At 32.9% G+C, this 23,250-nt stretch overlaps 2 protein-coding genes and 1 pseudogene across 4 annotated transcripts; 1 reads left to right on the top strand and 2 right to left on the bottom strand.

Annotated features, from left to right (window-relative positions):
• Positions 1–6,256: 6,256 nt before the first annotated feature.
• On the bottom strand, positions 6,257–8,523 carry LOC137837591 (uncharacterized). 3 transcript variants are annotated; one of them, XM_068646619.1, is made up of 6 exons: positions 8,355–8,477; positions 7,862–8,021; positions 7,572–7,635; positions 6,992–7,059; positions 6,771–6,897; positions 6,257–6,696 (listed from the first exon to the last, which is right to left on the bottom strand). In XM_068646619.1, the coding sequence occupies exons 3-6, from the start codon at positions 7,572–7,574 to the stop codon at positions 6,421–6,423; spliced, it is 474 nt and encodes a 157-aa protein (XP_068502720.1). In that variant the 5' UTR covers positions 7,575–7,635; positions 7,862–8,021; positions 8,355–8,477; the 3' UTR covers positions 6,257–6,420. The 3 variants fall into 3 exon arrangements, with proteins under 3 accessions (XP_068502720.1, XP_068502719.1, XP_068502721.1); XM_068646618.1 differs by lacking the exon at positions 7,862–8,021 and having other exon boundaries at positions 8,355–8,523; XM_068646620.1 differs by lacking the exon at positions 7,862–8,021 and having other exon boundaries at positions 6,257–6,707; positions 8,355–8,492.
• A 1,945-nt stretch (positions 8,524–10,468) lies between these two features.
• Positions 10,469–11,052, bottom strand: LOC137838768 (heptahelical transmembrane protein ADIPOR3-like; annotated as a pseudogene).
• A 26-nt stretch (positions 11,053–11,078) lies between these two features.
• On the top strand, positions 11,079–12,892 carry LOC137838767 (peptidyl-prolyl cis-trans isomerase FKBP62-like). The gene is made up of 6 exons (XM_068647994.1): positions 11,079–11,106; positions 11,928–12,002; positions 12,073–12,153; positions 12,398–12,484; positions 12,586–12,678; positions 12,768–12,892. The coding sequence occupies exons 1-6, from the start codon at positions 11,079–11,081 to the stop codon at positions 12,890–12,892; spliced, it is 489 nt and encodes a 162-aa protein (XP_068504095.1).
• The last annotated feature ends 10,358 nt before the right edge of the window (positions 12,893–23,250 follow it).

The raw sequence follows: 23,250 nt of genomic DNA, 5'->3' as shown, positions 1-23,250 counted from the left end.
TTTGATTAGAGAACAATACTGAAAATATTTATAGTACTATATGCAATTTTTGTGATATGTATAATCTTACACTTGTGGCACATGTATTGTTAGTTTTTAGGATCAAGGCCTCAATTCATTCTGAAAGTTGTGTTCTGTATTTCTCATATTTGATTGGCCTGCCTCTTTTAGAGAAGTTTAAATTTTATCCTTTTTTTAAATATAAAAGGGTTTAATGTAATAGTAGGTCTCTAAACTTTTTTGGAATTTTTAATTTGGTCTTTGACTAAGAAATTATATTTAGCTATATGTATCTTCTTGTACTTTGGTCTTTGGAATTAGTCAATGGTAGTTTGAAATTGCTAGAAAAATAATTTGTGATGGTTTTATTAATGTCAAAGATTCGATTACAAGAATGATATAAAACCAACTGTTCAATTTAAAATCTCTAGTTTTAGAACTTAGATAAAAATTCTTAAGCTTTTCAAGACCTTGTCATGTTCTAAATCTTTTTTAAATATTACATTGCTCTTTCCTGGGAGGAATAAGTTTGTAGGTGATATTTTTTATCTTGCTGTGTTTAACAGGGCAGTCTCCATAACATTTCATAGGTCACATGATATTGAATTGTCATAGATACCAATCAGAAAATGAAATAGCATCTTAGAAAGTAGAATAGTCTAAAATCATTTCAGAAAACAATATATAATGTGATATGGAAGAAAAGTAGGAAAGAATCCGGAACAAACATTGAACCAAAGATAAATTATATATATTATTGGCCATTATGTAAATTAGATATATTATTTATTCATGATTGTGCTTCTAGCATATTTCATGATAGCTAATCTCATTTATGTCATGCTGGAAATCATAATAATAGATATATTACTGAAGTAGGAATCTGTTTGGAAACCAGAATAAAAGATAGAGAACATAAGAAAAGTAAAGAAACATACTATTTTTTAATTTTAAAATAATAAAACAAAGGAAATATATCTCCCCAAAGCTTCGACTTAGCACGGGTTTTCCCTTTCTAGTTTCTATGATTGGCCCACTGCTCAATTATCAAATGCAAATCCTACCATCAACGTATTCAGAATAAAAATTTGTATATAATATATATTTTATGTATACACTTTATGAAAAGTACGATAAATCTATTCGGGCATATAATTTTTTTTTAATGTTTCAATGCTTTGCATATTTGGAGTTGAGTTCGACAGATTTTTCTTACTTTTCATTTTTGTAAAAATTATTATCTTCTTTCTTTTATTAAGAGCGATGGTAGTCATTTGGTTAAATTGATTAACTTTGTTATGATAACTTTTTCTATTTGGATGATATGTCTATGATGAATTATGCTAGATTTCAAGATAAGATTGAGGTTTCTAGGGTTATTTCAGTAATTAAAGACTTAACTTGTCTAGTGGGAAATTTGTCTAAAACTTAAATGAAGGATGATATATTGGATTTCAACGTTTTTAAAATATTTTTAGTATTAGTACTCGTACAAGTAAAGTTCTTCGTCCTCTTCCTGTTAGATGAGAGTTTTCTTCACCAGGCTGAGTTAAAATTAACATTGATGGTGCTGCTAGGGGTATTCTGGTCTTGCTACTTGTGCAGGTATTTTTCGTGGCAGTATCGGAGAGTTTATTGGTGTTTTCTCTGCAATTCTTGAAGTTCAGACTTTATGGTTGCTGAGTTTTATGGAGTTATACATGCTATGGAGGAAGTTCAAAAGATGTGACTTACTAATGTCTGGCTTGAATGTGATTCTGCTTTGGTTTGTGTTGCGTTTACTTCTAAGACTAACTAATGTTCTGTGGATGCTTCGTAATCAATGAAATACTTGTCTTAATTACTGCGGGAAAAATCAGGTTTAGGGTTACTCATATTTTTTGTGAAGGAAATACATGTGCTGATAAGTTGGCTAATTTATGATTTATTTATAGAGAATCATTTCATTGGTATAATAGGTTTCCATCTAGTTTGTTCTTAGAATTCTTTATGAATAGGTATAGTCTACCTATTTATCGTTTTTGTTAACATATGAGTTTTTGTTTAGTCCCTATACTTTTGTATTTTCTTCTTTGTTCTTTTTTTAATAATACTCTTTTCAAATGTGATGGCAGATGATTGTTATTGTTTGATGTGTCAACCTAATTGAGATGTCAAGTTACATAGTGATACATAACCTGAACCCTTTTATAATAAAAAAATTATCAAATGCATGACTCCAACATAAGAATCACTCGCTTTTTTCTAATCAGATTAAAAATTATGAGGCACTGAAAGATTCAACCCAAATTGTGTGCTTAATCACATTTAGTTGCCCACATTTTTTTCCTCATACAATGTTTACTAAATGAGGATTAAAAACTTTTGTTTTTTCCTCATAAAAAGTTACCACTCAACCACCAAATAATTGAGCAAGTAAAGACCTAGTTCTCTTTATAAAAAATGAGAGAAGAAAAAAAAAGCCTGTAATTGTGTTGTTTTATTTTCTTTCTCACTATTCAAATTATTCAAATCGTTTATCACTCTTTTGCTAAAAAAAACACTTTAGATAAGGAAAAGGTTTTGTTGACACCAAAAAAGTAAGATACATATACTTCACAAATCATTATAATAATATAATAATATTTTACATTAAAAAATAAATTAAAATAGCTTTTTTTTATCATGTGCATGTTTTTTATTGTGTATGGTGTCAATATATCGATAAACAACTTTCCGGAAAAAGTTTAACTAATGAGAGTTTATATAAAGGCTTGGAAAAATCTATTGAAATAATTTAAAAAGAAATATTTTCATAAATTTCTTCATCAAATTCAATATAAGTTTAAAAAAAAAGTAGGTGAAGGTTATATTATATAGTTTTATATATTCAACATTTTCTAAACGCTCTTGTTGTCAAAGAAAGCATTCTAAAAGGAAATGCTATGAGTGTTGTGATACTAGTTTTTTTCAGTTAGAGTCTTCAAAACTTGGATAAAATGTTGTAAATCAAGTTAAGTCTCACAGTGTAAAGTTTTCATAATAGAAATAAGTTTTGTTTTTTTAATTAGAACCATGGTGTTCTTCTTCGATTACAGCTTCTTCCTCTCCATGGCTCTCAACCTTCCATTTCACAGGAAAATAAAAATCTTTGAGAGACTCATTTCTTCTCTAATTTTTTTGTTTTTCATAAAGGTTATGGTTTTGTCTTTCAACTTTTTTTATGTTTTTATCCCTTTTTTAATGTGTTATCATTTTCTAGATGATATCAGATGAGGCTAAGGTATGTTTTTGTTATTGCTGTTTTTTACTATTGTTTATTTTTTTATAATATTTTTCAAAGGTTAATGGAGTCATCATTATAAAAAAAAAATTATAATTATCAATGTCTAAATTCTACTTGTCTATATTATTTGTATTCTGAATAAAATTCATGAATAATTCTTGTTTCTGCATCCTTAAAGTAGAAATATGAAGAAGAATTAACTATCAGAGTAGAAATATGATTTTATCTAAAAACAAATTGAAAATTATTGATATAAGTATTTTTAAACCAAATAATATTAATACTAGTTTTGAGACCTGAAAAAAATGTAGTGTCATAGTTTTTTTATAGATTATAAGAACTTTAACCCTTCAAATTGCTAACAATATTGTACACTAGTGTTGCTAAAAAGTCTTTGGAAAGATTTTTAAAGAAAGACCACTTTTCATCTCAAATCTGTTACTATAAGTTCATTCTATCAAATACGAAGAAAGAAATGTAATTCAATTTTTTGTTGATCTGAAAATTCTCTAGGAGAAACTTCAATTTCTAAGACCTACATCTGTGAGATATTAACAAGGCAAAAGAAAAGTTTATGGTCACCCTTAATAGTTTTTTCAGTTTTCATGAATGCATGGCATGGCAACATCATACAATAATAAAATAGGCAACATTGCAACTTTCATAATTACTCTCACTCACTCACCAATTTCATCCCCTAACAACTATTGTAGTCCCACATCCTCTTTTAATATCGTGAATGCCTCTCACCATCGTCTTCCACTTCATCTTGTGTTCTTCTCTATTAGTTCGTGAATTATTATATTTCAGATATTGTTTGTTTTAAAATTGTTACAATTTTATTTATAAAAAAATTTAAAAAAAAGAAAAAAATATGTATTGGTATGGACGAGACCGACATTCGATCTCTCTGATCGAGACTCACCTAACTGCTCGAGACCTGGTCTATTTGACCGAGATAGAGAAACCTGGCCGAAACCATGGAAACTTGGCCGAGACAGGAGAACCCGCCATGGTCAGCTAGGCCGGCCGACACATACATCAATTAACGCTCAAACCAAGGTCAATTAAGCTAATCCGTCATTAAGGATTAGGTAATACACCCATAAGTGAGGTACGTCATTTATTACTGTGCACCTACCCGAATACTGATCACCCGCTTTACTGACTTGAGCGTCGGAGTGTCTTCCGCAGGTACCCCCCCATTCAGTGTTCGACCGAGACCGAGAGCCGAAGGAGAAGCACGAAGACGAGAAGGACCCTAGTCAAGCACCCAACAACCTGCCCGACCGAAGGAGGAAGACAAAGACTTCAATAGTTCTCTAGGTCTCATCTCCCTAACAGGAACACAATATATATACATATATATATATATATATATATATATATTGAAAGCCCCAAGTTCTAGTTCTTCTTTGCCACAGTTCACTTCTTGTTCGTGTGACTTCTTTTTGTGCATGGTATTTGTCATTGGCTCTCCCTTCTCATTAGTAGCGTCCACGGTTGTAGTTTGTATTATTATTGTATTGGTACGGCCGATCGACCACCTTGAGTCGGAATCCCAAACCCTCTGACCATTCACCCACGACAAAGAAGGTCGTGTTGTAGCACAAACTCGGATGGCATAAGACACTCCGACAATCAAGTCAGCACAGGTGTCGGCACTCGGTTGTCAGAGTACTGTAGATAATGACGTACTTAATTCTTAGAATCTGCGTTATTTATATTACCTTAATGTGTCTTTGTTGGTGTTCCGGATTAGGGGATTGACTCGTGTTTTAGAACGTACTAAATAACCTTTAATTATAGATTAGCTCTGCTGACTTCATGAATCCGTTCGACAACAATTATTGTTTGCACCCTTTTCACTTTGGTATCCTTCACAACACTAATTTTGGTATTCTTATTTGAGATATTCACATATAAAAGAAAAACATAAAGGATTGTTGGTTAACTTTTATCCACAATCATTTTTGTCTACCTTGATTTATTTTTTCAGTTTTCACGAATGCATGAAATGATAATTTGTAACATAATAGTACCACAACTTCAATTTTTATATTTTCTTCCTATTCCGATATTAGGTGCCTCTCACAAATTCCTCCGATAAATATATTTTAATATTATGAATTTCTATTAATTTTAAATAAGTATAAATAAAAATATTGTGCCTTCATATGTACTTTTTTTTCATTTTAATTAATTGTAAAATTACTTAATTTAAACTTAAAATAAACTTTTGTTGAAAATAAAATATTTTACTAAAAGTATATACATATTTTTCCAAATATTTTAAAGAATATTACTATTCTTGAAACCTCATTTTACAAAAGGTGAATTGGTTAAAAATATAAACTTTCTTATGTCAAATGCTACATAAAATTTGAAGAACTACAATATACATGGAAATTATAATTAAATGAAGTTATATTCAATTGTTAAGGGAGTTTAGCTCAATTGATTTAACAGTTGTTATAAACTTCCTTAGTGACTTTCATATCAAGAAACATATTTAGTATAAAAAACCTTATCTTGAATCTAAATACATTTAAAAGTTCTTTTGAGACAAACCATGACTAGTAGCATATGATTAATAGAAAATCTCTGCAATTTAATACTTTTTATAGTAGAAAATGGGACGATAAATTAACGTAAACTTATTGTCTTATTTTTTTTTATTTCAACATCTTTTTTTAACTATTAGTTTTAAAAAACAAAACCTCATTTTTTTTATTCATGATTTATCTTTTTTTACAAATTAAAAGATTATTCATTTTTATTTTATTCCTTTTTTAATGGCTTTCTAGAGAAAATAAAAGGGTGTCATTTTTTAACTAATTTTCACCATTTTATTCACAAAATTAAAAGGAAAATATTCTACAATTATTAACAAAATCATATCAATTGAAAACTGTCACCTTCTCAATTTCTAAAATCCCAAAATGTTCTGATTCCACTTCATTTAAAATCTGGATTCCACTCTACCTCAACTAGAGAAAATAACCAGTTAAATTTCAATTTGGACTTCAGATGAAAAGTAAGCTTCTGCAGTTACAATCTGACTTATGGCTAAAAAGCAAGCTGAACTAAATATGTGAAGTTCAAATTTATTGAATGATCCCTTCATTCTACATATTATATACTCACAATCTGACTCAAGAGATGTTGCCATTTTGCTTCTGCTTCTTGGTCCTAGAACTCTCCTCCTCCAAGGATTTCAATTTATTTTTTATAGCAGCTATTTTTGCAGTACGACTTGTCTGTCCCATGGCACCACCACCACCAATGAGAAGCATCTTCTGTCCTTCACTTGCTGCTTTTGTAGACTTATCAGCTGTTTCCAACAAGCACTTCTCACCGGCAAGACGAACAACCAGTGGCCGGCCGCAGGCAAACCTCCCATGCATTTTCTCCTTGGCTAATTCTGCTTCCTGCATTCTCACTTTAACGATAGAAATCAGAAATTGCTAGAAACTGACTTAAGTAATGAGTGCAATCAACTTACCTCTTTTGTGCTATACTGGATAAAAGCAAAACCACGTGGCTCCCCGCGTTTTGGGCCACGTGTGTGCCATAAGAAGTCCTCAGAAATTATCTTTCCATAAGGAGAAAACATTTTAAGCAAAGCAGCTCTGGAAAACATTGAAAAGAAAATGAGAGAATAAACATGTCAGTATGTGCATGAATCACAGAACAAAAACCAATGTCAAGTCTTGGTAGTCTCACTCTGTAATTCTAAGATCAAGGTTACCAATATAGAGTCTACTTTCACTCTTATCATCAATATTGGGATCCTGCATTCAGCCATACATAAAAAATAAGTCCTATATAGAATAGATATGCAAGATATCAAAATCCAAATGAACAATTTTAGGTACTTTCTTTTTCATATATTCATATTAGTTAAGTGGATTCTAAGAATTCCAAAATTTGAATCTACTCCTGAATGTGTCGTTTCTAAGGAATTGGATGTGCTCTTTCGTTGCTGTATTTTGAGGAGGATATCTTGTCAATCCCTTTTTGGTAATACCTTTTCCAGTTTAATAGAAATTATTGTATATCTACATACTTACATTTGATTGAGTTTCCTGAATGTAAAATATACATGTAATGCTTCGACTAGGAAAAAAATATTACAAGCCAAGAAGAGTGTTGCCCCCTCAGACAAGCAATTCTAAACTGAGACATTGCAAGATCTCTCAACCAGCCACGAAGAGCAGAACGACAAAATTTATAAAATTACAAATAAATTAAATCAAACACCAAATAAACAGAACATATTTAAGAGATCTGACATCGAACATACCATGACAGCAAAGAAAACAAGTGATACTTCAACCAAAACTCTGAATCATAGAATGTACATCAGCCTGCACAAGAACAATCCACCATAACGTTACTCAAAACAGCAAGTTCACAAGTGTCATTGACATCATCAACTAAGAAAGGGTTACTTAGATCTAGTCCACTGAATGCAATTTCATGATGTACAATCATCACTTAGCCAACAGAAGAGGCAACATTTTTCATTGCAGTTGCAAATTCAAGATAAAGTTGAAGTTATCTATATACATTATAAGTACAAAACACTTTTACCTAAATATCTAATAAGATTTGATTGCATTAACAAGACTGGAAGAAGCAATAAGATAAACGAATCCCAAGTTTTCCTATTACTTGCCAAGTCACCACCCTCTGCACTTCTGAAATGACCCAGTTCCACATGATTCCAATGAAATTTTCATCTAACCAAAAGCTAAAAACAAAATATTTTAGCATAATCATCCATGCTGCAAAATCAAATCCTAATTTTACCAAATGGGTTCATAAGTTCGTTATTGCCGGACCAGAATTACACTCTAAATAAAATAAAAAAAAGGAAAAATCCAAAACCTTGAAAGAATCCCATTTAAATTACACTGGATGACTAACTATACGATAAATTCACCATTTTTTTTTTTGCGCCTAGCAATTAACAATCAATTATATTATCCCCAATTTACCCATCTCATCTACCTATATTTTAAAAAATAATTAAATCTTGACAGAATATTGCGAAAGAAAAATTAAGAGATAGGGATAGGGTTACCTTTTAATAAAAATTACGGTCTTCGATTGTAGCGTACAGATGGAAAAACAACAAATTAGGGTTTTACCCTCTCTCTCTATACATATATGATGCAGATTGCAGAAGAAGAACCGAAAAAGAAGCAAAGAAGGTCGTGTTGATTCACCACCCCCATTGAACTGGTATTCATGAAATGGGCCCAAACGTACGACCCAATGAGCATTTCCGCTTGGGCAATTATTTCCTGCACTCCATATTTTATTCCGCACCTCCAGCACAATTTAATGAGAAAATAATATTTTAAAACCCTTACATTTTTTACATTTTTCAGAAAATACCTTCTATGGTAAAAAAAATAAATAAATCAGTTATACACTTCGGATTTCAAATATTATGAACATCAATTACAAACCAAAATTTATAAGTTATTTTTGGGAGGTTGAAATTGATTTAGATTTAAAATTTAATTTAACAAGGTTTTGTTGGATTTTTCGTATCTCTTAAGATTATTATATAACTATCTATTTTGGTGTTTGATGTGTTCAACCTTTTGGCTCTTAGATTATGTTGAAGATTCCATATAAACTATTAATAAAATAAATAAATAAAATTATGGTATATAAATATGTACAAACCTCGAATTCCAAATCGACAGTCTTACATTTTACTTTTAAACAAATATTTCTCAAACTGGTTAATAAATTTTGGAATGATAATGCATGAAACACATGAAAAATAATAGGTAATTTATTTTTTCATATTGAGCTTATTAGAGGAGCTGAAATCATGGTCATTGCTCAATCATCGATTGAAATATATTATGATACAAGTTTAGATGATCATTTTGACATGATTGAAATCTTCACTACAAGAAAATAATTTAATAGTAACTAATTTAGAAAAAAAAAATAGTGTTTATAGTAACTAATTTAGATACTATTTTATAAACTAAAAATTATTGGATACTAAAAAAATATCTGTTATTAATAAAAAATTATAATATAATTAGATACTATAATTTTGACAGCTAATAATAAAAATAAAAGTTGTTTTCAGAGAAAAAAAAAATTAGTCTCTTGTTAAGATGTAATTGAAAACCATTTTTTAAGTCACTTTAATCTATTTTAGAGACTAATTTTTGGTCTTAAAAAATAATAAGATTAGAAACTAATTTAGTTTCTAATCATCATATAATTAGATACTTAAATTTTTAGTCACCGTAATTTGAATTTAGATACTAATTTTGAAGTAATTAAATTTTATAAAATTAATCATTAATTTTTAATTTATAAAATATTTTAAATTAATATCAATAAATTTACTAATTATTAATTTTAGTATAATATTAAAATAAAAAATATTAAATTAAAAATTACATTTAAAATAGTATTTAACCTTTTTAATTTTATTTAAACATAAAATTAAATTAATAATAAATTCAAAATATTATTTAAATTAAAAGAATTATGAATTAATTTAAATAAATATGCACAAATACTCTCATAACATACTTTTCAAAAACTTATTTAATTTTTTTAAATCTGAGCAAATAGTCGGTAGGGTTGAATTTCTAAGTTTATCTCTCTCTCTTTAACCTTTTCTACTCATCTCTCACTCTCGGCAACGACAACGCTCTCTGCAACAACAACACACTCTGCAACAACGACGATTCTCTGTTGTGAAGGAGGTCAACCTCTTAAAGTTTATCATCATAAGTTTTGATTCGGGCTCCATTCTTGCCCTTTGCCTTTTATTTTTGTGTTTGCTCATCGAAGCTCTGCGTAACTTTACTCATTGTGTATCTTTCCCATCTTAAAATCCTATATTATGTTCTCGTGTTGTATTCCCTCATTTACAATTTCTGGGAATTTACGAGAACTTTGAACATTTTCCAAGTGTTTGAATAAAGTTGTGATTTCTAATCTTGATCTATATGCTCCATTTATATTGATTAAATTGTTTTGTCTTGTCTTTTTACTTATCTATTGTTGAACTTAATTGTTGGCTAAATGTTGTTTGGCTTCTCTTTGAAAAGTTGTTATGGCTTATTTGTGATGTGATCTCTGTTATATATAACCAGTTATAGTATTTTGAAACATTTTGAATAACACTAGTTAAGAGAAAAGGAGAATGTTAGAAGGGAATGTAATTTACTCTAGTTAATATTGATGGCCAGAGAAAGAAAGACAAAAGGTTCACTATGTACCTAACAACCTTGAGAATCTCTCCATCTTAGGTAGATTAATCCATCAACGTAGTGTGTGTATGCCCCTGCCACAACCAACACATGAAAGAGTTGGTGATTGTGCCCAACAATATCAAACTTCACAGGCATCCACCTTTCTGGTATCCGTGCCACATAGATTACTGCTTCCAAACCATAAATAACTCTCATTAGTATCTCATACCATGTAGTTTGCAAGGCCTTAGGTTGATGCTCCCATAAGTATCCCATACCCTATAGTATCTCATATTCGTGCCACATAGACTTATGGAAAAATGGGAGAAGAGAGAAGACCAGAAAGGCAATCCCCATCAGTGTTATGAAGCTTAAGTAGATGTAGCATGAAAAAGGATTGCACATAAATGTGTAATAAACGAGAGGGTAAAATGAAGTTGCAATCAATACAGAAATACCAACATAGTCAATTCTGAGCATGATGTAGGAAAGGCATTGTGAGTGGCAAGCAAGGAGGTGGCATGTGTTGTTGGCCAGTAAACGGTTGTACCATTAAGGGAGATACCATGTTCATGTCACCTTTAAGACCATTCTGTAACAATGTATAATTCGCATATATAAATGAACATCACCAGTATATTATAACACTTACATAAATACAATGTATTCTCACATGCTTGTTTTGCTAAAAAAAATCATCGTGGTTACTCTATGAGCAAAGAGTAAGGTCTGTAAAGGCTTTTACACTTTTGTTGTTGACAATTGAGATTTTTTGGCTTTGATATTAAAATATTTAATTTTTTTGCATTTTTTGTTTGTAAGTTTGGTTGAAGTTTTGTTATGTTAAAAACAAAACTAGTTGTAAGTACACATGTAATATATATTTTTAGCTTAATCATAATTTGATTTTTGTTATGCTCAATTAGAGGTTTCTTAAATTTTCTATTGAAGTTCTTGTTGTAAAATTATAAAGAATGCAAGATTTGAGTGCAAGATTTGAAGTTTTTGTTCTACATTCATCTTATGTTTCAATTTTCATTCTTCCATTTCTTTATCCATGGTTGTGTGTTTGTTACTTACTGATTTGTAACAATCCTTCAGTTCTAGATAGTCCTTGATTTGTTCCCCTCGATAGCCCAGAAGCTTGTAGACTGTTTGACGGATAGAGAGGAACACTTGCACTTCTAGGTCCTGCTCTTACTTTTTTCAAACATCCTGGGAGCTACAAGTAGGCACAAAAAATGTAAATTTCAAATAAGATATGAATAAACTAAACTTTCTTGTACATATAACATATTAAATATTGTAAATTCAAACAAGGTATGAAGTACGAAACATATTTGTAAATATTTAATTTTCTATATTTGCACCATTCAACTTTATATTAACTATTAAATTCAATCTTATTGTTGTAGTGAATTATGAAGCACGTCTTAAATATGGGACTCTAGTAGCAAAATCTGATGGAGTGGAATTCACAATCAAAGATGGTTAGTGCCTATTAATTTTGTTACGCTCTTCATGTTATAAATTATGAGATTAATGTTTACTCTATTACAGGTTATTTTTGTCCTGCTTTGTCAAAGGCTGTCAAAAACCATGAAGAGGGAGAGAAAGTGTTTTTGAGTGTGAAGCCTCAATGTAAGTTGTCTGTTGAGTTTTGGTACCTATTAGAAAACCATTATTTGCTTTTATCTATTATTGAAAAGGAGATAATTAGTAATTATTTATTTACTTCTTTTATTCAAATTTTTATGCATTTATTTATCTGTTTTGTAGATGGATTTGGTGAATAGGGTAAGCCAGCACATGGTGATGTAGGTTCAGTTCCACCAAACGCATCATTGGAGATTACTCTTGAGTTAGTTTCTTGGAAGATTATCAGATGTAACTGATGATAAGAAGGTCATTCAGAAGATCCTCAAGGAAGGGGAAGGGTATGAGCGTCCAAATGAGGGGGCAATTGTGAAATGTAAATGCTTGTAATTCTTGACGTGGATGATAACCTTGTCATTGTTTATAGATTTAAAGCATGATTATGATGTTTCCTTACCTATTTTTGCATTCTTATAGTGAAAGTAATTGGTAAGGTGCAAGATGGTACTTTGTTTTTGAAAAAGGGTCATGATGATGAAGGGGAGCTATTTGAATTCAAAACTGATGAGGGTAACATGAAAGAATGTACCATGTTTCTCCCGATTCCCACTAAATTATTTATTATGCTAGCTAATGTGGGTGTTTTATGGATTGAGTAGAACAAGTAACTGATGGGCTTGATAAAGCTGTTTTGACTATGAAGAAGGGTGAGGTGGCATTGTTAACTATTGCACCTGAATATGGTTTCCTTCTAACTCCACTTTGTATTACGAGGTTGAGCTAGTATCGTTTGAGAAGGTAAGTTAATAAACAATCAATGATTTGCAATTTTTGCATTCATCATGTGTTTCAATTTTCATTCTTTCATTCCTTTATCCATTGTTGTGTGTTTGTTTCTTACTTATTTGTAACAATCCTTCATTTCAAACTTCCAAGAAAGTCCTTGATTTGTTCTCCCTATAACTCGGAAACTTGTAGACAGTTTGATGGATAGAGAGGAACACTCACACTTACTAGGTCTGGCTCTTACTTTTTTCAACAGACCTGTGAGTTGCAAGTAGGCACAAAAAATGTAAATTCAAACAAGATAGGAATAAACCAAACTTTCTTGTACATATAACTCATGGATATTAACAAAAGTTGAAAGTAGATTTCAAACAACTACTACAGTAAAATAATTTCAACTTGGGTTTATGTGATTATCTTCTAGTTTCTACCATAATCTTAGTTCACATTCATAATTCATAAAAAAACTTTTTTGTAAAATTTGAAAAATACGGATTGTGAACATAATTGTTTAAATTGACGAACTTTATAAATTTATTTTAAAATTAGTGAACTTAAGTCTACAAATAAATATAAAATATGAAATAGTAAGTAGGTAAATAAAACAACATTTTTTAATAAATTATATTATTTAGAAACCAATATTGTGACCATTTTTTGGTATTTATATATTTAGTCACTAAATGAGTTTCATATTTTGGTCACTAAATTGGTTTCAATGAAATTGGTTGTTAATTTAGTTTCTATATAATTGGTCACTAAATTAGTTTCTATATATTTGGTTACTAAATTGGTTTCTAAATTATAATATAAATCGGTATCTAAAATTAGTTACCAAGATTTTAGTCACTTATTACTATAAGACTCTAAATTAGTCTTTAATTAAGTTAGTGACTAATTTTATTATTTTATAGACCAAAATTTAATTTTTAAAACCAATTTTTGTAGTGCTTCATGCGCAACTTATCTATGAAGTCATCAATTTTATCTAAAAGCTTTTTAGAAAGAATGTATTGAACATGTTGCTTTGATTATCCTAAATTCTATCTACATATATAATGAAGTTCAAGTTAAAATATTTTTTTAAAAATGATTTATAAAAATAATTATAATTTAATTTGAAATTTATATATTTGGAGCTTTTAATGAAAATATTTTTCCTAAACTATCATGATGAAACTTACCTAACCATTTATTTTGATCGTTAATAAAGTTATTTTGCTAAATCTTTCTTGAGATACTACTAATAATCTCAGGTGAGTGGAAAATAGTGAAGCATTTATGGGTCGTTTATGGAATTTTTTTTAACATTTATATTGCCCATTTGATGTGATGAACTGCTTCTAAATTGGAAAAAAAAACCAACATAAATTATTATTTATAAATAAAGGTGGTTGTCTTTTATAGTGTCATTTAGCTAGAAATAACCTTTTGCAATGGTGTAGAGATACTACTAAAGGTTAGACTCTCGGAGACTATTATGCACTTATTTTATAGATAAAACAATATTTTCAATAAAACAACAGTGATTTTAAAATGCGAACTTTCATTAATTTAATAAAACATTTAATTTAGTAGTTTTAATATGAACTAAAAAATATCTTGATACGTAAAACAACCTATGATAGTTATATTATGTATAGAGTTTTTGAAAAATTTAGCTAATTATTTTATTAAAATTATACGGATAAACGTTTGAGAATTACGTTTGAGAATTACATCGTTTCTCTAAAAGTTCCATTTTCTTTTCCTTTATCTTCTCTCTAAGATTTTGATCTCCTCGCTCATTAGTTTGACGATCCGAGTCCGCCATCAGACTCCTAACAGTGAATACTACAAGGTTGCCTGATCAGAATCTTTAATAGAGTAAGTTCATTTTTGCTCTTCTTTTTGCGTCAAATTTTGAATTTGTTAGGTTTGTCTCTGCATAGGCTTTGCATGTGACTCTTTTAGCTTCATGGTCAATCTTTGTTAGTTTAGGACTCTGTGGTGCAGGTTAAGCTACCTTGAGATTTTGGTAGGTTTGGAGTTCTTAATGAGCATATGTTTAAATTTTCAATAAAACCCTAGTTTAGAAGATCTAGATGTGGCGGTGATGTGGTCATCAGTTCCAAATTTTGTTTGCAAGATTGATTGTTTATGAGTAATGCAAAATATTCTTTAAAATAAAATGTGAACATGTTGATTTTGATATGGATAATTTATGGTAAATGCTTTTGTTTGAATATGAAAAATTGATTGATTTGTATAGTTGATATAGTGTAAGTTGCTTTTGAAGTTAAATGAGTTATTGAGATTGTTTTTGTTTGACTATGAATGATGAAATTAGGCATAATTATGCAAATTTCTCTGTATATCTCGCTCGGGTGAGCTAATTCTCACTAAAACGAGAATAAAATGGAAACATGGGGTGCTCTCGAGTCCATTTTCACCCAAGCAAGAAGGAATCTCGCTTAGGTAAAAATGGGGTAAATTCAGGGGTTGCTCTCGGGTTTACACTCGCTCAAGCAAGACCCAAGCGAGCAAATTTTCACTCAAGCTAGACTGTGAAAAAAAAAACTTAAAAAACTTAAAATTTTTATTTTTGCTTTTGAAAGCCTAGTTTATTATTGCCTATTGTTTTTAAGTGAAAATTCTAAATTTTATTTGAAAATATGATTAAAGGAACTTAGTTATGTATTTAAGTGAATTTTGAGATATATTTGGATTGTTTAGAAAGTTTAAATTATGATGTGATTGAATGGTGTATTGATGTGTTAAATGAAGTATGCCCTCAGATGCAAGTGTAATCAAGACATAGTATTTTCAGGAGAGGAAATACCATGTTGAGATTTTTATTAGGGTGTATTGATTTGTGGGTATCCATTGAATGAGACGATCCTAACTCTACTGATATAATGAAATCATATAGATGAAATTATTCAATTGCTGAGGGTCGAAGGAGGTTCATTTTGCTGAGTATAAGGTATGAAAGAACTTATCACAGCATATCAAATGGATTTACCCTATCATATGAGATGATGAGATTATGAGATATTGAGATTATGAGATTATGAGATATTGAGATAATTATGCGCATGGATGTGTGGATTTCACAACGAATAGTATGACATGTGCAGGTCTTTGGATGCTAATTTCAATACACGAGTTTTTCGAAAGAAGAGTCAAGTGTCTATGTGTTATGAGTCAGTAGAAGTCTGACATGAGAGATGAATTGTGAATTTTGATAGACACTTGATGGTTATGTGCAAATGCATGAGAATTGGCAGCTTTATGTGGACATTTAAAGTTATATTTATATTAGAAGTTTTAAAAATATCTAGCTCACCCTTTGTTTGTTTTGTGGTTGTTTTCCTTAGTCTGTGATGATCGTGTATTTACACGAGAGTAGATGATGTTATAGGTGATAGAGTTCTTCAGTGAGAAGCTGGATGATGAAAATGTTTATTTTCTTTTAAATATTTTTTTTAAGTTTATGTAAATATTTAAAGTCCTATTAAGAGAGATATATTTTGAAACACTATAAGAAACAATTGTAAACATATTTATATTATGTTTATATATTTATTTTGATATTTCATGCAAATTAGGGTTATTAGATATTTCAAAAATATAGGAATGTTACAATTAAGACATGTATTGATGAGAATCAAATAAAGGAGGCTTTTATTAGCGAAGGAAGAGGTCATTCACCTTCACATTTGAAGTTCTTCCTTCTAGTCTTCTCAAAATTAAAAGAAGACATAAAATAAAGAGAGGATCAAGCCTAAAGCCAAAGAAGTCTACAAGCTTTCAAGAATGAGCTTCAAATTAAATATCTCTCTTTATAGTTTCTTTTAAATTGTAAATGATATAGAAAAGTGTTTAGAAAGGTGCTTAGAGGGAAACATTAGACACCTCTTTTATAAAAGCATCTTTTGGCTTTAGTTTAAAAAATTCTAGAAGCTTGGGGAGTGAGCTTAGTAAGGGGGGCGTGAGCTTAGGAGCATTTTAGGTAGCTTAGGGAATAAGCTATGTAAATGACCAACCCTTGCTCCTATAAAAGGAAGGCTTAGGTCCTTCACAATTCAGATTGGAAATTAGCAATAGAGAAACTCTTCTCAAATTGAGAGAGAATTTGTGAGAACTTGTCTTCTCCTTCACCTTGTCTTATCTTGAGTGCATTTGGTTCTCTCAAGTGGCGGCACTAGCTCACTCATCTTGGAGCCTTCTATTACCGGACAAAATCATTATTAGACTTAATTAGACTTAATTATAGGAATATAATCACTATTAATGAGTCTATAATTAGACTTAATTATAGGAATATAATCACTATTAATGGGTCTATAATTAGTCTTAATTACAGATGTTATGTTAGAAAAAGAATCTGTACGGTTCTGTACGGTTCTAATGCTATGGTTATATATATGTATCATTGCTATAGATGAAGGACAGATTGAATAAAACATAAAATATTCTTTCATGGTATCAGAGCACAAAACTCTGATACCCGACAAAACACAAAGCAAAGGCAACGGTGCACAACCATGGCAGCTGCACCAGAAAAGAATAATGCCAACAAAGCAGAGCACGAAGGAGGAGGTGCTAAGAAGACCTACTCGCCATATGATCTCAACGCGAGTGACAATCCCGGAAACATAATCACGCAAGTCCAATTGCGCGGAGAAAATTACGACGAATGGGCAAGAGCAGTAAAGATCTAGCTTCGTGCCCGGAGAAAATGGGTCTTCATTGATGGAACCCATATCCAACCAGAGGATGAGGCACCCGACCATGCAGTCCATGATTGTCTCTTGGATTCTAAACACCATTGAACCAAGCTTACGATCCACAGTAGCATATGCCGAGACTGCACATAACTTGTGGGAAGACATTAAAGAAAGATTCTCAGTCGTGAATGGACCTAGAATTCAACAACTAGGTCGGACTTGTCAAGATGCAAGCAGGAGGGAATGGTGGTGGCAACTTACTTTGGAAAATTGAAGGTCCTTTGGGATGAGCTTGCTAACAGTGACAAAATTCCATCTTGTACGTGTGGTGGATGCAAGTGTGGGATTGGTGCTCAGTTGGAAAAACGAAGGGAGGAGGAGAAGGTTCATCAACTCCTTATGGGGTTGGATGACGCAAGCTACGGGACAGTAAGATCAAACATTCTGGCCTCAAACCCATTGCCGTCTCTGAACCGCGTATATGCTATGTTGGTACAAGAAGAAAGAGTGAGAATGATGGCCAAATCAACGGAAGAAAGGGGGTTGGTCGTGGGTCTCGCGATGCAGGCCAACTACAAAGAAAAAGGGCGTGGAGATATGGTAGAAAAATTAATGACGTGCAGTCATTGCGGTAAAAATGGTCACGACATGAAGGGATGCTTCCAATTGATCGGATATCCCGAATGGTGGGGTGACAGACCAAAAAGTGAAGGCAAATGGAACGGCAGGGGACGCCAAGGGATGCGAAACAAAGGTAACCCGACACGTGCAAATGTGGCACACGCTAGTGGAAGCAACAGTCAAGCCAACAATGACGACAAGAAACTTGAGATGGCAGGTCTGACCAATGAACAATGGAAGGTACTGGTTGATATGATCAACAAACAAAAATCAAATGAATCAGAGAAAATGACTGGTAAGAGCATTTGGGATTTGTGGATTATTGACAGTGGGGCATCAAACCATATGACCGGGTCACTGGAAAATTTGAGTGAAAAGGAAACTATACAAGGGTGCCCCGTGGGGTTACCCGATGGTGAGCGTGTTCTAGCTTGCGAACAGGGAACAGTGACTCTTGAAGAAGGACTTGAATTGAAAAATGTCCTTTATGTTCCCAAATTAAAATGCAATTTACTTTCAGTACCTCAATTGACGGATGAAGAAAATTGTGTTGTAACATTCACTGATAAATTGTGTATTATACAGGACCGCACTTCGAGGACGCTGATTGGAGCAGGTGAACGGAAAGATGGGCTTTATTGGTATCGTGGGGTACGGAAGACTCAAGCATGTCATGTCAAGATGGAAAATCAACTAGCACTTTTTGGCACCAAAGATTAGGACATCCGTCATTTAAGATTGTGCAAATGCTTCCTGATATAAGTGGGAAATGTACTCGTGATGAGTTGAATAAAGTTTGTGAAGTTTGTGAAAAATCGAAACAAACGAGAGATAAGTTTTTCTTAAGTGCGCATCAAGCTTTGAATATTTTTGATTTAATTTATTGTGACTTATGGGGTCCTTATAAAACTCCTTCATCCTGTGGTGCTTCATATTTTTTGACAATTGTGGATGATTGTTCACGGGCAGTTTGGATCTATTTGTTAAAAGAAAAAACAGAGGTATCAGTGACTTTGAAAAAAATTTTCACACTCGTTGAGAGGCAATACAACAAATGTGTTAAAATGGTTCGCTCTGACAATGGAACCGAATTCATGTGTCTAAAACAATATTTCATTCAACAAGGTATCCTTCACCAAACTTCCTGTGTCGGGACCCCGCAACAAAATGGACGCGTCGAACGCAAGCATCGGCATATTCTGAATGTTGCTCGGTCATTACGGTTTCAAGGCAATCTTCCCATTAAATTTTGGGGGGAATGCGTTTTGACTGCAGGCTACTTAATCAATCTCACACCATCCTCCATTCTAAAAGGAAAAACCCCTTATGAAGTGATCCATGGATGTATACCCAGTTACGCGCACTTACGAGTATTTGGTTCATTATGTTATGCTCATAATCAAAATAGACAGCGGGATAAATTTGATAGTCGTAGCCGAAAATGTGTGTTTGTCGGGTATCCATATGGCCAAAAAGGATGGAAATTATTTGATTTGGAAACAGAAACTTTCTTTGTCTCTCGTGATGTACATTTTTTCGAAAATAAATTTCCATATTTTGAAGCCAAAACAATGGACACTGCACCACCATTGCAAAACCCAATTATTGCCAACTCTTTAGAAACTGGAACGGACCCACATTTTCTTCATGAAGTTGCCTCCTCAAACCTAGATGAATGCATCGTCAACCAACCCATTGCATCTCCCATCCCAGCCAAGGAGGATGCTACCCTCACAGATGACTTCGACCACACTATCAACGACTCCGATCCATGCATAGAAGCCTCGACGTTACCCGCGGATCCACCGCCGCGTCCGACGAAGACGGCGCCGTCGGTTTCTTCACCACCGCTGACGGCCGCGGTTCCCCTTGGGCGAGGGCATCGCGCGAAGCTGCCTTCCGTACGGTTACGCGATTTTGTCGCAGCCACCACGATACCGTCAAGCCCCTCTGTTCCGTCACCTTCTTCAACAGAATCCTCAGGTGTTTCGTATCCTATACATGATTTTGTGAATTGTGATTCCTTTTCTAAACATCATCAAAGTTTTCTTGCCTCTTTACACACCGAGCAAGAACCCCTGTTCTTTTCTCAAGCGGTCCGAGAACCCCGGTGGCGTGATGCTATGGCACAGGAGATTCATGCTCTCGAACTCAATGACACCTGGAAACTCACCGCTCTCCCTCTTGGAAAGAAGGCACTTGGGTGTAAACGGATCTACAAAATCAAATACAACTCGGATGGAACAATTGAAAGATTCAAGGCTCGATTGGTAATTCTTGGCAATCATCAAGTGGAGGGTTTGGATTACAACGAGACGTTTTCTCCTGTCGTAAAGACGGTAACCATTCGCACAACTCTAGCAGTAGCAGCCGCAAAAGATTGGGAGCTTCATCAGATGGACGTTCACAATGCGTTTCTCCATGGTGATCTTGATGATGAGGTTTATATGAAACTCCCTCCTGGCTTCCAAGAATCTCAACCAGAGGCAGTGTGCAAGCTTCAAAAGTCTCTATATGGCCTCCGACAGGCCCCCAGGTGTTGGTTTGCTAAACTATCTTCTTCTCTCACTCGTTACGGCTTCCAACAATCCCCGAAGGATCATTCCCTGTTTACTCTCAATAATAATGACATACAGTTGGTTGTGCTAGTCTACGTTGATGATCTTGTGATTGCAGGGAATAATGGTACTGCCATCCAATGTTTTAAAGGCTACTTAAATCAATGCTTTCATATGAAAGATTTAGGCCGCCTCAAGTACTTCCTGGGGTTGAAGTTGCTCGCTCCCCCAACGGAATCTTCCTTTGTCAGAGGAAATATGCCTTAGATATCATTACGGAAGTCGGATTGTTGGGTGCGAAGCCCGCCACTACACCATGTGAAGAAAATCACAAATTGAGCTCCGCTACTGGTTCTTTTCTGTCTGACCCGGCTACTTATCGTAGACTTGTTGGGAGGTTAATTTATCTGTGTTTCACTCGACCTGACCTTGCCTACAGTGTCCAAGCTTTATCTCAATTTATGCAAAATCCACGCTCCGAGCATTGACAAGCTGCTCTTCGTGTTGTTCGATATTTAAAGGGGCATCCTGGACAAGGAATACTCCTACCTCGAGAGAACAACTTACAACTCTTTGGGTGGTGTGATTCTGATTGGGCAAGTTGTCCACTGACACGGAAATCTCTCACCGGATGGTTTATTCAACTCGGCACTTCCCCAATCTCTTGGAAAACCCAGAAACAACAAACGATTTATGCCTCCTCTGCTGAGGCTGAATATCGATCAATGGCTAAGACCACCCGAGAATTAAAGTGGATTAAAGACATTCTCGCTTCTCTACATGTTCCTCATCCTGACCCAATTCGTCTTTATTGTGATAGTCAAGCAGCACTTCACATTGCTAAAAACCCGGTCTTCCACGAACGCACCAAACACATTGAAGTTGACTGCCACCTTGTTCGAGATGAAATCATTCACAAGCGCCTTCTTCCATCCTATGTGCCCACACATACACAACTAGCTCACCTTTTCACCAAAGCTCTCGGTGCTAAAAAGTTTGGAGCCATCTTGGTCAAGTTGGGCATTCAAGACTTACATGCTCCAACTTGAGGGGATATTACCGGACAAAATCATTATTATACTTAATTAGACTTAATTACAGGAATATAATCACTATTAATGAGTCTATAATTAGACTTAATTATAGGAATATAATCACTATTAATGGGTCTATAATTAGTCTTAATTACAGATGTTATGTTAGAAAAAGAATCTGTACGGTTCTGTACGGTTCTAATGCTATGGTTATATATATGTATCATTGCTATAGATGAAGGACAGATTGAATAAAACATAAAATATTCTTTCACCTTCATCCTCTAAGTGGCGTGATCATCAAACCAAAACATCCATCTCCATAAGTTCTTCTTTCTTTCATCTCCATATTTATATGAAATTCCTTAAACATGTCTTAGTTTCTTTTATTCGGTTCATCTTCCTTTCCTTGCACTTTTGTTCGGCTATTTTCATTTGCTTCTGTTTTAATTCAGTTCAGTAGCTTCTTTTCATATTCTGTTCGGTTCATTTGTGTTCTTAAGAGTTTCAATCGGTTCATTTTCCTTTTTACACATTTTAATTGGTTCAATTGGCAATAGACGGATCTTCCATGTGAGTTTGGTGTTTGGTGCAAGTTTTGGTGAGTTCTTGAAACATAGAACCTTGATCCAATTCTATTAAAAGTGCCTAAGCTATCTCCAACTCAAGTTGATTCCATAGAATGTCAAAGAATCATCTCTTCTTTGCTAGTGGATTCATATCATGTATAGTGAATTTGTAGAAAAAGTTAGAGGTGACTATGCAGATTGGCCCATCGCGCATAGGTCTGTTCCGGGTTTGGTCTGCAAAATGCGGGTCGCATTGGACCGTCCCACACAAGGAGTGTGAACTCATTTCACATTTAAATAGTTATTATATAGTTATTATAGTGATGTACATATATAAGGATAAATGAGAACTTTTAATTTTGTCATCCATCCATTCTACTATCTCATGCATTTCTTAACTCCGTAAATCGTGGCATTACTCTTCATCCAAATAAAACCAATCCACATTCTTTAGTTGTTTATCCTGTTGAGGAAACAGTGGCAGTAACACATTTAATGAATGTACAATCGCACATGCATGTTTTATGCACACATGACTAATTCTTAGCTATGCTTTCCTCATGCATATGTCATCATGTTATGCAGTTGTACAAAAAGTTTAAAAATTGTGGATTGATTTAACATTATTTTTCTAATTCAATAAATTACTTAACTATTATTTTTAAAGTGGTCATATTAGTTCATTTAAATTAATATAAGAAATATTTATTATAAAACTAAAAATAACATTGATGTCATTTATTAAAACTAAATCCTGTTTAATTCTTCATCAAAGACATTTTTATCATGGTGTAGAAGTTCGTCTTCATACATAAAATAGTTGACAATACTTTTTAATATCAAAAAGTATTTGGGACTTTTA

The sequence above is a fragment of the Phaseolus vulgaris genome, chromosome 4 (assembly GCF_000499845.2).
Source record: "Phaseolus vulgaris cultivar G19833 chromosome 4, P. vulgaris v2.0, whole genome shotgun sequence".
Classification (NCBI taxonomy): Eukaryota; Viridiplantae; Streptophyta; class Magnoliopsida; order Fabales; family Fabaceae; genus Phaseolus; species Phaseolus vulgaris.
This window is presented reverse-complemented; position numbering and strand designations above follow the sequence as displayed.